This window comes from Dicentrarchus labrax, unplaced genomic scaffold (genome assembly GCF_905237075.1).
Source record: "Dicentrarchus labrax unplaced genomic scaffold, dlabrax2021, whole genome shotgun sequence".
Lineage (NCBI taxonomy): Eukaryota > Metazoa > Chordata > Actinopteri > Moronidae > Dicentrarchus > Dicentrarchus labrax.
In genome coordinates this window covers 15,565,101-15,578,940 of record NW_026136702.1, presented here as the reverse complement: position 1 = coordinate 15,578,940, position 13,840 = coordinate 15,565,101, and the positions used below count along the sequence as shown (strand labels likewise).

The 13,840-nt window shown below is 41.3% G+C and overlaps 1 protein-coding gene across 1 annotated transcript in view; it reads left to right on the top strand.

Moving 5' to 3' along the window:
- Positions 1 to 12,564, top strand: part of LOC127374531 (serine protease HTRA1A) — a 25,394-nt gene extending 12,830 nt beyond the window's left edge. The window contains exons 4-9 of the mRNA XM_051419976.1: positions 8,253 to 8,447; positions 8,540 to 8,572; positions 8,680 to 8,794; positions 9,486 to 9,543; positions 9,662 to 9,757; positions 11,887 to 12,564. Coding sequence (XP_051275936.1) covers positions 8,253 to 8,447; positions 8,540 to 8,572; positions 8,680 to 8,794; positions 9,486 to 9,543; positions 9,662 to 9,757; positions 11,887 to 12,055 — 666 coding nt within the window. The 3' untranslated portion in view covers positions 12,056 to 12,564. The remainder of the gene's footprint in view (positions 1 to 8,252; positions 8,448 to 8,539; positions 8,573 to 8,679; positions 8,795 to 9,485; positions 9,544 to 9,661; positions 9,758 to 11,886) is intronic.
- Positions 12,565 to 13,840: the final 1,276 nt, after the last annotated feature.

The window sequence follows — 13,840 nt, the reverse complement described above, 5'->3', positions numbered from 1 at the left end:
TCATTTTGGATTACATTTAAAAGGGAAAATATAGTAATCCAAGCCTAAGGTATTTAAAGGGTAAAGGGTATTTAATTTCAGTACCTAAGAGTAATAACTGTAAATTCCATCCGTAAGTTACTCTATTTGGTATAGATGGCCGAGTGCTGTCATAAATAAAATCAAGTCAAGTCTTCATAAGCAAATTGCAAGTTTTCGCCAGTTGTCTTCAGGCATCTAAATACTGCAGGACGGCCTCACTGAGAATTACCTGTCAATCATAAGGTAGCCATGCGCGGTTTTATCGTCTATTTTACAATAATTTACTAAATGAACATCACAATGTCTGGAAGAAGACTTGAAACTAGCGATTGAGACCATAAGCTCGTTAGGAAACTGTTTACTGAGCTAATAAATCAAGTGAGAAGTCGGCTCATTTCTCCATTAGTGTGCAATGTGCATGGTATCGTTTTTTATTGGAGCCAGTGGAGCTCCCCCTGCTGGCCTTTACAGAATGCAGGTTTTAAGACGCTTCACTTTTCAGTCCCGGAAGCTCTGTCCATTATATACTGTCAATGGTTTGAACCCCCTGGTTTATAATGTTTTTACAAAAGCTGAAATCTCCACGTCCACAAGCATGATTTGGTCTATTTTGTAGCAAAATTTCTATATGTGAGTTTATAAATTCATATCCTGACTGGTGCTGAATATCTCTTTAATCTCCCGTTCTCCCTCCCTCATTCCCGTCTGCCTTCGCTCTCTGCTCCTGACTCTGTTTCTCACAACTATTCAATAAAAGCTGATTGCTCCACAGATAATCACTGAACAATTGTACCAGTTTATGAGTGAGAAAGTTTAAAGTTAAGTTTTCCCTGAGAGTAATGACTCGCTTCTGTCTTCTTTCTCTTCCCTTTTCTATGTGAAATTGGAGTTTATTGGTAGCAAGACCCAGTCCGTTCCTGGGGCTGTGGTCTACCCCTCAGCTCTGGGGAATACATTAGTCTGTCTACAGCAGCTGGAACTTCAGAGGGGAAGGGAAGGGAAGGGGGGAATTGCTGTACTCACTTGTTCCTGTGTATTGAATGTGGGGGGAAAAGAGAAAGCAAGAGGGACAGAGAAAGAGGGAGCGATGTGGTCAAGGCCTGGAAAATGGATCCATGTGTCTGGAGGACTATGTGGCTCTAATAGGCTAATGAGTGCACTGTGTGATGTGGCAAAGACACAATGAAGACAGAGCTCATTGTGCTTTAGGGTTTAAAAGGCCTCTCATTAACCTTATTTTCTCACTCTGAACTTGGACAGGTTCACATTCACTTGGAAGTGCTTACAATGAATTGGACACATTCGGATTTACCTGTAAGGACTCAGTCTGACTTGAAAGCTTGCGAACTTGGAAGGATACCTATTTAATCATTTTGACTTATATTGACCCCCACAGACTTGGAAGCAACCATACTGTCTTGGAATCACTTCAGAACACTCAGTGTACTGTGCAGGGAATTTTCCATATCATTCCAGATCATTTTATTGCGGGGCCTGTGCAGTCAGTAACCTTGGGTTTGTGAGCTTCATACTGCACATGCAGCTGAATGCAGTGAACACATTGATCTTTGGCTTTGTTCACACTGCAGCTGAAAAATGATTTCACTGAATCCACTATGATCAAACCGACCATTTTCTGAACCCCTCCACTAAACTGAACAGCGATTCTAATCATAACTTAGCACCAGTAAGTAGGCACAGCAGGTCTGTCATGGATTTTCCCATAGAACCAAAGGAGTAAATAGATTAATCTGTGTTTATCTGCTCTACTGTAGCTGTAAAACCACGCCCGGCTAACTAGCGTACTACCTTTTAATAATTAGGGCTGTCCCCCACTAGAAATGCTCCTAGTCAACTAGTCGTTGCACGTTTATGATATTATTTAGTTATTTAAATATATATATTTTAACAGCTGCCTGTTAAATGATAGCGGAAAAGTGGTAATGATTCTGAATGTGGAACATATGGAACAGGAGATTGATTTTAACCAACCTCCTGATGCTAAAATTAATTAGCTAGCAACGGCTTATAAAAATCTGCTGGCGACAGTTGTCATTTCAGCTAGTCCAAAATCCATGTTTGCAGAATAAAATGGCAACCTGCTTTTGTCTTCTTCTTTGTCTGCCACTGTTATTGTGAACTGCATATATGCTGTGCTAAAATGGAAAGCTTCCAATTTCTATTTTGAGAAAAAGTCTCAAAAAGAATTCAATCCCACTGAAACGGTTGGATGTAACTTAACTTATCCAGGTTGCAGTGTGGCATGGAAAACTGGCCTCATGTTTCCCATATGGTCCCCTGAAACAATGGCACTGTTTGTCTCTGTGTTACCCATCACCTAGTATTAAGAGTCTCAAACCATTCTCTCTGGGAAATTTGCCTGGTGCTGGTTTGGACTGCGCTATTATTGGAATACGTATATGTGTGTGTCTGTGTTTATGTGGAGAAAGGAAAGAGAAGGAATGTGCCTTCATGTAGTTATGTCTTCCTGCATTTATCTTTATCTGTTTATCAGTAACATTGGGTAGCCTAAATGTTTCCCCAGGAAGCAAGACATGTCTTCATTTCCCTAAATGACCTGTACAGACAAAAGCAAACTTGCAATCAATTATTCAAATCAGTATGCATGTCTGTCTGTGTTTTGTGCACATGGATGCTCACCGCAGGGACGTGGAGGACACACTCCATTGGCAGTGGAAAGACACTGCATGTCGTTCTTCAGAGACAGGCAGAAGGGAAATGAATCACATCCTCCTGTCCTTCTGACCCAACCTCTGTCCTTCATCTCTTGTCCCTGTAACCAGAATGGTTCCCATGCTTAAGGATGCGTTTGGGTCGGAGAACAGCCGAGGAAAATACACACACACACACACACACACACACACACACACACACACACACACACACACACAGACATTTTTTGTCCTGCTGGGTCTTGATGCACTTTGTCTTGGCCTACTTTTCAGCTGCGTAATTGTTTTCCAAGCCCACTGGACAGGCATCAGCCTTGCCCTAAACTGCTTTGGCTTACCAGTCAATGACGTCACTTTAGATGCTTTTGAGCGTCAGTGCGTGGGCTTTAACTACATTTCAGAGGATATATTTAACAAAAACCTATTCTTATGCTATATGATGCAGTACTATAATACTAATATACCCAGTAGTATACAAAGTATCTAAGATTTGCTTCACGTTGAAGAACTACAACATTAAAATGCTCTTACGTGTGCTAAAAACTGAATAATATAATCTTCATTAATAATACAACCCTTTGAAAGGATTATATTTTATATTAAGTAACATTGAATTCAGTACTTGTTCTTATAATGGATTATTTTTAGATTTGTTTGAAATTGTCTATGAAGACTGTTGATAGTGTGTTCTCCTGATTTTCTGGGGTAATGTGTGTGTGTGTGTGTGTGTGTGTGTGTGTGTGTGTGTGTGTGTGTGTGTGTGTGTGTGTGTGTGTGTGTGTGTGTGTGTGTGTGTGTGTGTGTTATTTGGGTGAACTGGCACTTACTCTTTAGCCAGTTGAACCTTTTATTATCTACTAACTCATTTACTACAAGTGCCATACACCACAATTTGGGTGTAGGCTTTAAAGTGCAACACAAATACAGGCAGTGCTATAACTTTCTGGTTCTTCAACTGGGATCCTGGGACCCTCTGAGTGGCATGAAGAGATTCCAGTGTGCTCCCCCAGCCACATAAAGAATAGTCTAGACAACAATATAACTGCCCTAGACATATAAAACCTATAGGAATTAGTATTACCGTCATAGGTTTCACTCTCGCATATTATCTCTGCATGCACAGTGTCAGCGGTTAAACATCCGTCCATTTTGTAAACCTCTTATCCTGATCAAGGTCGGGGGTGCATTTGCACCAGTCGTCACAGAGCACAGTGAAACATAAAGATAAAAGTCTAACCTAATACTTTTGGTAAAATTGAGGTGTAGGTCCTATACTTTGAGCAGTCTTCCTGAAGCAAATGAACACATAAGACCTCATCTCCTCTCATCATTGTGATTTGTGCAGTTCAAAGTTTTGTGGTGTCTAGCCAGAACTGAGACGCCTGAGAGTCCTCTGAGCTCTCATGCAAAGCTGCACCGAGTGGAACATACACATGCAACTCGCAGACATATGTTTGCTCTTATACAGACTAAGAACCTTCCCAATAACATATGGAAACCATAGCGGTTTCCGTACTAGTGTCAGCAAGGATATGGTTTAGCCGGAGTGATTTGAACATGTTGACATTACCTACAGTGTGAGGAATTGCTCAAGATCTACTTCATGTGTTGACTATGGTTTTGATTATCACCTACTTCTGTGATATTTACAGTGTGCGTAACAACATTCACCTACATATCTGTTTTTTATTTTTCAGTCTACCAAACATGCACAAACAGGCATCCACGTTCACATAAATGAGTCACTTAAACACATACGAGCACCCAGACTCGCAGACAAACACACACACACACACACTTGGTGTCCCCTCTCTCCAGCCCCTCAGCCTGATCCTCTGATCCTCTGACTTGATGTTATGTATGAGCATGCTGAATCCTGTCCCATTTTTATCTGCACTAGCACAACCCCCGGGGGCACAAGTTCAGCAATAAAACCCTATACATTAGTGTACTCATGAATTTTGCAAGGTAGAACTTATAAAAGTATGTTGCTTTGAAGTCACCTGTATGAAGGGAATTGAAGAGCTTAAGTGACTACAGTTGAGCATATGTACAGTTCAGGGTCACACGTTGACCCAACCAAAGCAGCTTCTATGTTTGAATGTGTGTATTATGAAGTGGTCTGGCTGTATATCTAAGCAGTGCCAGGTGTGTGGGTTTCAATTTACAGACTTTGAGTTTGTGAGGGTCATGCCCAGGCAACCTCGTCCCTCTCTGTGTCCGTATGAGTGCACATGTGCCTCAGAAACTATTAAGCCACAGTCCATCCCAGCTTGACGCGAGTTAAAGTTTGCACCTGGCCCTCTAGTCATAAAACGGTAGTTAGCGTAATGGCTTTTAAATGACCCTTTCAAACGACCAAGGCTGTAACATTAAACAATGACACATCTCTATAGCAATTCTGCTACTATTTTCAATAGCAATCTGTTTGCCTGCCTGCCAGCTTATCTGCCCCTTTCACCATGGTGTCCCCAACTATGACAAAATCTGAAAAAAAAGTCAAACCCCTCGTGCCCCTCAAAACTGCATCTTCCATCAAGTCAAACAAAGGTGTTTAGTACATCCTTTAATCTGATGCCCCACACCGCCCTCTTATCCTAACACTCAAGAATGTGGAAAACATGGTTTCCTTTGTAACTTCAAAGAGAGAAATCTGTGGCATCCTATAAGTTCAACTGCAACAATAAAGTGGTAATCCTGCCTAACATAACAAGAATATTTCACTTCAAGAAAGTAGATGCCTCGTAGCCTATAAGCAAACGTTTTTTTGCTTATAGGCTGGTTTCTGCGTGCATCGGTGTTATCCTCATCCATCTCACATTCTCAGACTCTCTGCCCGTGGTTTGCGGTGTTTGTTGTTCCCCTCTTTCACCTTGCCTCCTTCCTTTAAAGTGTGGCTATAGTGTCTTTGGGTGAAGTGCCAGTGCAACCTTCATCTGAAATAGCAGGGTGAGTCACTTGGGTGGTCAGGAAAGGCAGACTCACATGGCGAGATGATTTTCCACAAGTCGTTCCAGATTGCTGACTAGTCACGATTAGTAAGTGATATGTATGCTAGGGGTCTTTCAAAAAAGTCAAGCAGTCTGAGCGCTCAGTGTTTGTTCTGCCCTCTCACCTAGATGCTGTTTGGTTGTCAGCGTACTGATGCATTTTGCACTCTTTGCACGTGATTTTTCTGAATGCATTGTGATTTTGCGTGGGTGTGTATGAGCCCGGGACGGGGGAGAAAGACCTCTATAAGCAGCAAAAACTCTTATTCAACTCCCTGAGAGCACATTATGATGAACTGCAGTCGAGCTAAAAACATAGCTGTTCCCCAAAGTTGACATTTCAGAGATACAAGGGTTTCACCTGATAGCAACAGTCGCCATGACACCACCAGTATCACTAACTGTTATCATAATCATGGTGACATGGTGGCCATGAGTCCTGAATGTCTTGGCAGTGACTCACATCCACCTGACGTCCTCTCTCTCTCTCTCTCTCGCTCTCTCTCTCTCTGTCTCTCTCTCTCGCTCTCTCTCTTCTCTGTCTCTCTCGCTCTCTCTCTCTCTCTCAGTTGTGTGTGTTTCTCTTGCTTCCTCTCTCCATCTGGTTATACTCTTATCTCACATGGAGTGTGAAGGGAGAAGGGGAGGGTGGGGGCTGGAGGGGGAGTGGGGGGGGGGGGGGGTGATTATACGGACTGCTACTCCTGTGTCAGGTGTACATGCCAAATGCATGTTTTCTGGTTTATGTACACACTTCTGTAGCCCGTGCGTGTGTGTGCCATGTTTACTTTTTACATGTTCCCACAATGTTCAAATAAGCCAACAGGAATCAGGAACACAGCCGCGGACACTTGTGTTAGTTGTGTATCAGAAGGTCTGTATCTGCTTGCGAGGTATAAGGTGGAACTCGGGTTGAAAGGTTCTCTTCCTCAGTTACTGGCTATCACTATCTTTGTCATCTTCTAATAATAACTTCACCTCAAGGTTCACGATCAGCAAAGTGTAACATGCCGTCGACTGAATCAGAAGTGTGTCTAAAACCATTTCCATATATCCAATTAGATTTTATTTAAACTAGCATATAAATCTGGTGTCTGCTGTCAAATTATTTGGTTTTTTTTTATGACTAGGAATAATATTGTTATGCATACTTCACATAGGTGCTTTTGTCTATGGGTGCCAACTTGTGTTGCTGTCTCAGTTACCTTGCAGCCTCCCCTGGCTCCTATTTATAACCCTGAGTAAACAAAATGGATACACAGGAGAAGCACTTGGGCCAGGTCTTTTTTTTTCTAAAATAGTGCTCGCCTGCTGTTAGGGCGTTGGGTACAGACTCAACGTGATGTGGCGGCGCGTGGGCTTTGACTGCGGGCTGCCCAGCAGAGATGATTTCATTCAGAGTAGGAAACTGTCACTGCGGATGGATAAATATATCCTTTCTGTGTCTGTCTGCAGAGTCAAGCTCTCAGTAGCCTGGTTTCCAGTGCCCAGTGTAACCAGGCTAACCAGAGTTTAAGGTAGTCATTATTTACCGTGTATCAGTCAGTTTTCCAGCATCTGTGGTCTGTTGACACACACTCACCATTAGGAATAATTTGTCTGCTGGGCTACACTTTCAGTCCAACAGCTAAGCTTTTGATCTTGATTATTAGCATTTTGATTTGAGTTGTTTGGCGTAAATGTCGGTGGTGGAAAAGGAGTAATTGTTTTTGTGTGACAGAATTGCCATGCAGCAGTGAGTGGGTTGTGTTTAGAATACTTTTTGGTTTTGCTATAATTATTTTCCTGCTGTCCACTCATAAAACACGATGATTATGTAAGTCCTTAAAGTTCAGTAGAGTAATTGCAGTTAAGCAACACCAAGTGATTTTCCTTTAGAGCCCTACTCATTAGGAAAGTTGAAAATATATTCTCTTTTGTGATAGTGAGACAGTATATCAGTCACCAAAACACTTGAACACTACATGAATTCCCTACGAAAGAGATTAACACTGTCACAAAGCATACTTTTTTCCACATGCAGAATAAAGCCAAATAAAAGCCCTTTCTGATCCCATTGTGCTCAACCCTTCATTCAGATAGCAGGCCAAGTAAGAGGTTAAATGTATATGTAGTGCAGCCTCCTAGCATATATATATTATGGTTTATATTAACACAAAATACTTTCACCTTACATGCCAGCTCTCGTTATTTTATATATGCTGTATCAGTTAGAGCTATAATATCAGATACACACACCATCTCTCTGAAACAGCCTCCAGTATGTATCATGGATCATGACTCTGAGAAAACCTTTGAAAGCCAGCTAATATGTGGCAGTTTCATGCAATAATGACAACTTTTCTGTACATATGCCAACTCTTTATGAATTAATTAATGTAATTTTAATTAATGAATTGTTCATTGTTGTTTTTATGTATTTGTTCCTACTTACTGGTCTACAAGCCCATTTGTTTTATCCTTCAAAGCCTCACAAATCCTTTTTTTCTCATTAACTATGGCCTCCGGTAATATGAACATGTTGTCCCTCTGTGTTTCTCACTTGCAGACCAAGCTTCCTGTACTGTTGCTGGGCCGCTCATCAGACCTGAGACCAGGAGAGTTTGTGGTGGCTATTGGCAGCCCGTTTTCCCTCCAGAATACAGTCACTACAGGAATTGTTAGTACCACTCAGCGAGGGGGCAGAGAGCTGGGCCTTCGCAACTCCGACATGGACTACATTCAGACTGATGCCATCATCAATGTGAGTGAATGAAGATGCATTATCGTTGTGCATGCACTTTGTTTTTCCCACAAACACAAAAATAATAGGAGATGTATCTTTTTGGTCCATAGTACGGCAACTCTGGAGGGCCTCTGATAAATCTGGTAAGCCTTTATTTTATTTCCCATTTTTACATTCCCATGACATGTTAAAATCCATACTACAATTTACAGTTTCTTACCAAACACTAAGCTGAGATTTGCTGTTTTAGGATGGCGAGGTGATTGGGATCAACACGTTGAAAGTGACAGCTGGTATCTCCTTTGCCATACCCTCAGACAAAATTCGACAATTCCTGGCAGAGTCCTACGACAGGCAGTCTAGAGGTATGAGCTCTCACTGACACAATGTATTATGGTTTCATTTTGTTGTGTCTCTTCAGTCACTAAGACAAACTGTAGGGGGCAAAATTTGAAAATTGGCTGCAAGATCCCATGTGCACATAGAGTAAAGGAGCCTATAATTCACCACACCATTTCTGTGGTGGTTGTTTTCCATCTCTGCGTGCTCTCTTAGATATATTAACTACATTTGTAGCTTCATGAAACCATGCCCAGCATTACCCAACAGGATTCTGACATTGCAAATAAACTACAAAGAAGAAAATGCCAGTAAATGTCAGGCTGTTCTTTTATTTTACTGCTTTTCACCCTTTACCTTGGTAGTGTTTTCGAAACAGCTCATACATGTATTTTATATGTGATGGCCAACGTTGCTTCTCTATTTGATTTGTCTGTATGATGAAATAACTAAAAGACAGAACTCCCCAAATTTATGATGAAACACACGGAAGAGTGTGGACGTGCACATGCACATGTGCACACTGTCCTGAGGCAATCTGTGATCCACTGTCTGTTCTAAAGTAATATTTCTATCACTCACATATAGAAAAAAAATACCATGGAGGATTTTTATTTTTTGGAGGTAAACAAACACCCTCATAAAACTAAAAGCCCGGACAGTTGCAGGGTAGAGGATGAATGATTGTATTTGTATTGCATTGTTCTCCATCTCTAGGGAGAGCAGCTGCTAAGAAGAAGTACATTGGCGTGAGGATGATGACTCTCACTCCAGCGTAAGTTCCGCACTTTCATGTACAACGCTTAGCAACGATTTCATTTTGCTTAGACAAAGGGAAACAATTACATTTCTTGTTTTGTGATTAAAGTCTCTGACCCCTTTTCTACCTCTAGGCTGGCCAAAGAGCTGAAGACTCGACACCGTGACTTCCCTGACATCACCTCTGGAGCTTATGTTATGGAGGTTATTGCAAAGACACCAGCTGCAATGTAAGGGCAATGAGGGTCCAAAAGCGGGGGCTCAGTTCAAATTAACTTGGCTGTAACATCATGGTTTTCAGTGAAGTGCAAATGCAAATGTCCCTGACTCTTTCTCAGCTATGGGATATTGTCTTTGGCACTTTATGCTACACACATGCACTTAATTCGTCACTCAGCTCTTACCCTACTCTTGCAGTGCAAATAGACAGTATATTTCATTTCCTTTCTTTCTTTTATTTCTCTCCTCCAAGTGTGCACATAGACACACGCTCAAATACACACACACACACACACACACACACACACACACACACACACACACACACACACACACACAAAGCCTCCTACACAGCTGTCCTAGTAGAACGTAAATTCATGGCTCACTCCAGCGTGCCTGGAGTGCCTGGCCCTCTAAAATATCCCCCTCCTCCCACAATCACAGCCCACTCCAATCAGCCACCACCACAACTCCAGCAGAGTGGGGCTCGGGAGACGCTGAGGTCAGCTATTTCCTTCAAACCTCATGCAGGGAGGTTACTAGCTCCACTGTGGTTTTCCTGCGCCTGCTCACCCAGCCCACTCAAGAGTACTGTCCCCTACAAGGCCTCGTCAGAGTTTACTCATTGCTCAAATCACCCTGCTTTTTGCATAATAACATTTCTGTGGTTCCTTTTATATCCCATGTTATTTTCGAGGCTGCACTTTCATGCTTGTGATCTCACTCTGTTTTGTGTTGGTTTATAGCCTTTGGAAATCTTGACCCATGTTGTAGAGAACTGTCCATTTGCTGTGTTGGAGGTGTTAGAGTAGCGTAATGTGTATTGACAGGGAATACTGAGCTGCAGTTGTGTTAATGGACGCTGTTGCGGGTGAAGGTGTGGTTGTTCTGTATTTACATGTGGCTGTGATTAAGCAGCTGCTTTGAGAGTCAGCTTTTAATATCACTGCAGGTTACTGCCTTGGTCTGTGTGTGTTTTCAGGTTTACTAGTTTGTTTATTTCATTATGGGTGTTTTTATTTGCTTTCTGCTCTGACCTTGCTGTGCTATCATTCCATCTTAATCGTTCAGTCATTAAAATTCAAAAAGCAGATGTTACATTGATTCAGATTCTGCTCTAGAAACATATGAGGATGACTTGATTTGAACTTTTTTTTATGTGAGTGATGATGAGCCATTACATCTGCAGGCCATTAAATTAATTTGCTGTTTTGATTCTTTCTACTAAAATCTCTATCTAAATAACACCTTATGCAAAGAGAGGAAAACACAATGTCATAAACCCAACACATTTTATCATTAAAGGATCAGGCTGGTGACAGTATATATTGTAAACCGACAATGTGTCCAGCCCATTTGTCCCTACTGAAGACGATTTCCTGAATCAACTCGGCACTGTGGCTTTTAGCAAACATTACTCAAACAGGAGTAAATAGTACATTCGTTAGGGACTATTTTTAGCGGTGGATTAATACACATTTAGTAATCTAGTGAATATTTGCAACACAAGGCAAGTGTGTGTGGGATTGGCTTCAAATAAACTACAGTTCCTATGTTCATCAAAATGAAGGAACATGTCTTCCAATACAACGCTTTGAGTCATTGACATGTTTTTAATCGTTTTTTGACAACAATGGAAGATTAGGAACAGAGGAATAAGAAATGTTGGGCTTTAAATACACAAATAATATTTGATCTAGGTGATCATTAATGGTTTTGGTCTTTTCATGGGATTTGCTGATAATAAGAAAGTAGGACCAGACTTTACATTTACATTCTTACATACATTACACTGATTAAGGTACATATAGCATTAGCCTTTTGTTGTTATTGTGTTGTTTCTGTGGCATTTTTGCATTTATTAGACAGAGTAGAGCTAACATGAAATGAGGGTAGAGAGTAATGGTGGGTCACATGCAATAGCTGGATTTAAACTGGTGACGCCCTCATCACTGGCCAGTGTTAGCTTCCAGTCCCATACACCCTCCTTAGTGGCTAAAACTGTAACAGAATATATTATCACTCGACTGAGATAATCAGGTCTCGGGAAACAAAAATGTATTTGCTATTATCCATACTTACCATTTATGAAGCCCTCGATCAGTCATCTCTTCTTCTTCTCTCTTCTTCTCTTCTCCAGTGGTGGACTCAAAGAACACGATGTCATCATCTCAATCAATGGCCAAAGGATCTCATCAGCGACTGACGTCAGTGCCGCCATCAAGAAAGAGGGCAACTTGAGAGTAGTTGTCCGCCGTGGAAACGAAGATGCTATCCTCACGGTTGTTCCCATGGAGATTGACCCTTGACCTTCCACAAATCCAGGAGCTGGAGCTCTGTTTTACTTATCACCAGTGGACCTTATATTGGACGGGGGCTTCTCCTGATGCACCCTCCCCCTGTGGCCAAAGACCAGTGATGCCACACACCCAGGAAAATTCTGGCTTTGCCTTGAAAGGAACGACTGTACAGATGCTCTGAAAGCAGTGCTGTACTTCCATGTGTGTTTTCACTTTTAGTCTGTAATGCTTTGATCAATGCTACTACTGTTTGGTCACAAACATAAGTAGTTGGATATTGGCATATTGTTTTTATCTGCTTTCTCTTGTTTTGTGTCTTTTTAAATATGGACTTTTGCTCAGTCGGGCCTTCCACTGCAATTTTAGGCAATTTAGAGACTCGCTGGGCAAATCTGATTTGTATAATTGTTGTTTTCTTAACTCAATTTTTTTAAGTACTGTAGAATGTTTGTGTTGATTATGTGATGTATACTGAGAAAAAAAATAAAGGGTTTACCTTCTTTTGTTTTGACACTCACCATGCTGGCTTCCTCATTTTCTCTCCATCTCTAATTCACGCAATCTCACACACACATGCACACGATGGACTGCACACGAGATGGACTGGACCCAGGCTGACATTACAATATTTTCATTGTATGTGTGCAGAGTTTGCTTAACCATTGCTCAACACAACTAACTCACACAAAGGGGTTATAAAACCAATCTGGATCTGCTTTAAATTTGATTTTATTGCCTTCATATGGGCTTGATAGTGGTCTGGTGTGATTGTTGGGCCATGGGCTCTGCAGGCTGACCTCAGAGAGACAGGAGTGCGAGCCAAACAGAGATCCGACCCACTATGCAGTGGCCACAGATGTGGGGCTCGCATGAATACACTTAATGTTTTGGTAGAGACTTTTGTTTACCACATAAATTTTGGATGATGATAATGATGATGTAGACCTCATGAGAACTACAGAAACCACCACACACACAAGGAGGTATCTGAGCAAAATCTCTTTCACTAAAAGTGAAATCTGCAACAGAAAAAGTGTGCAGAGGGTTTTCTTTATTGTAGCCCAACCACAACTCAAATGAAATGTCTGTTAAGCTCCATTGTCTAAAGCGAGATTAAAACGAGATTAAAACGAACCTCATCAGCTTTATGTTAAAAAGACAGACAAAAAATTACATCTTGTATTACATTTGAATTTCACACCTCTAATAACCAGTGGATGTTTATCCTTCACGCTCCTCTTTTCCATTCAACACATGATAGCTATATTACACAAAAAAGGTTTCCCCTGATGTTAAGCAGCCCACAGAGATTCATCCTAATCACACATTATTTTAAGCACCTACTGGACATCAAAACATAGTTGATAGATGTATAGATTTGTGGTCAAAGGCCCTTTTAAACAAACAAAAAAACATAAGCGTGATAGCAAGTGTTGCTGCCATCTAATGGTTCTGTATCAATGTTGCAGTCTCTCATCTTACTTTACCCATCTAACTACAAATATTTCAGGCAGATGTTGCAAAAACTTGAAATTCTATGTTTTCATTTTACTTGGCAATGGCACCGATTCCTGACTCATTTATTCCAAGACTGCAAAACATTCAGAGAGATTACAGTATACCTAGCATTGGACTCTGGCTCTAAAGTTTGCCTGTTAATGAAGCAACTACTGCCAAAGTGCCAAGACCTGAGCTCAAAACCATCAGTCATCCAGGGCATGGCCATATTACCTCACCACCTCTGAGAATGATGTGAAGTGACAATCTCTCTGTCAGCCCAAATACATGCAGTTG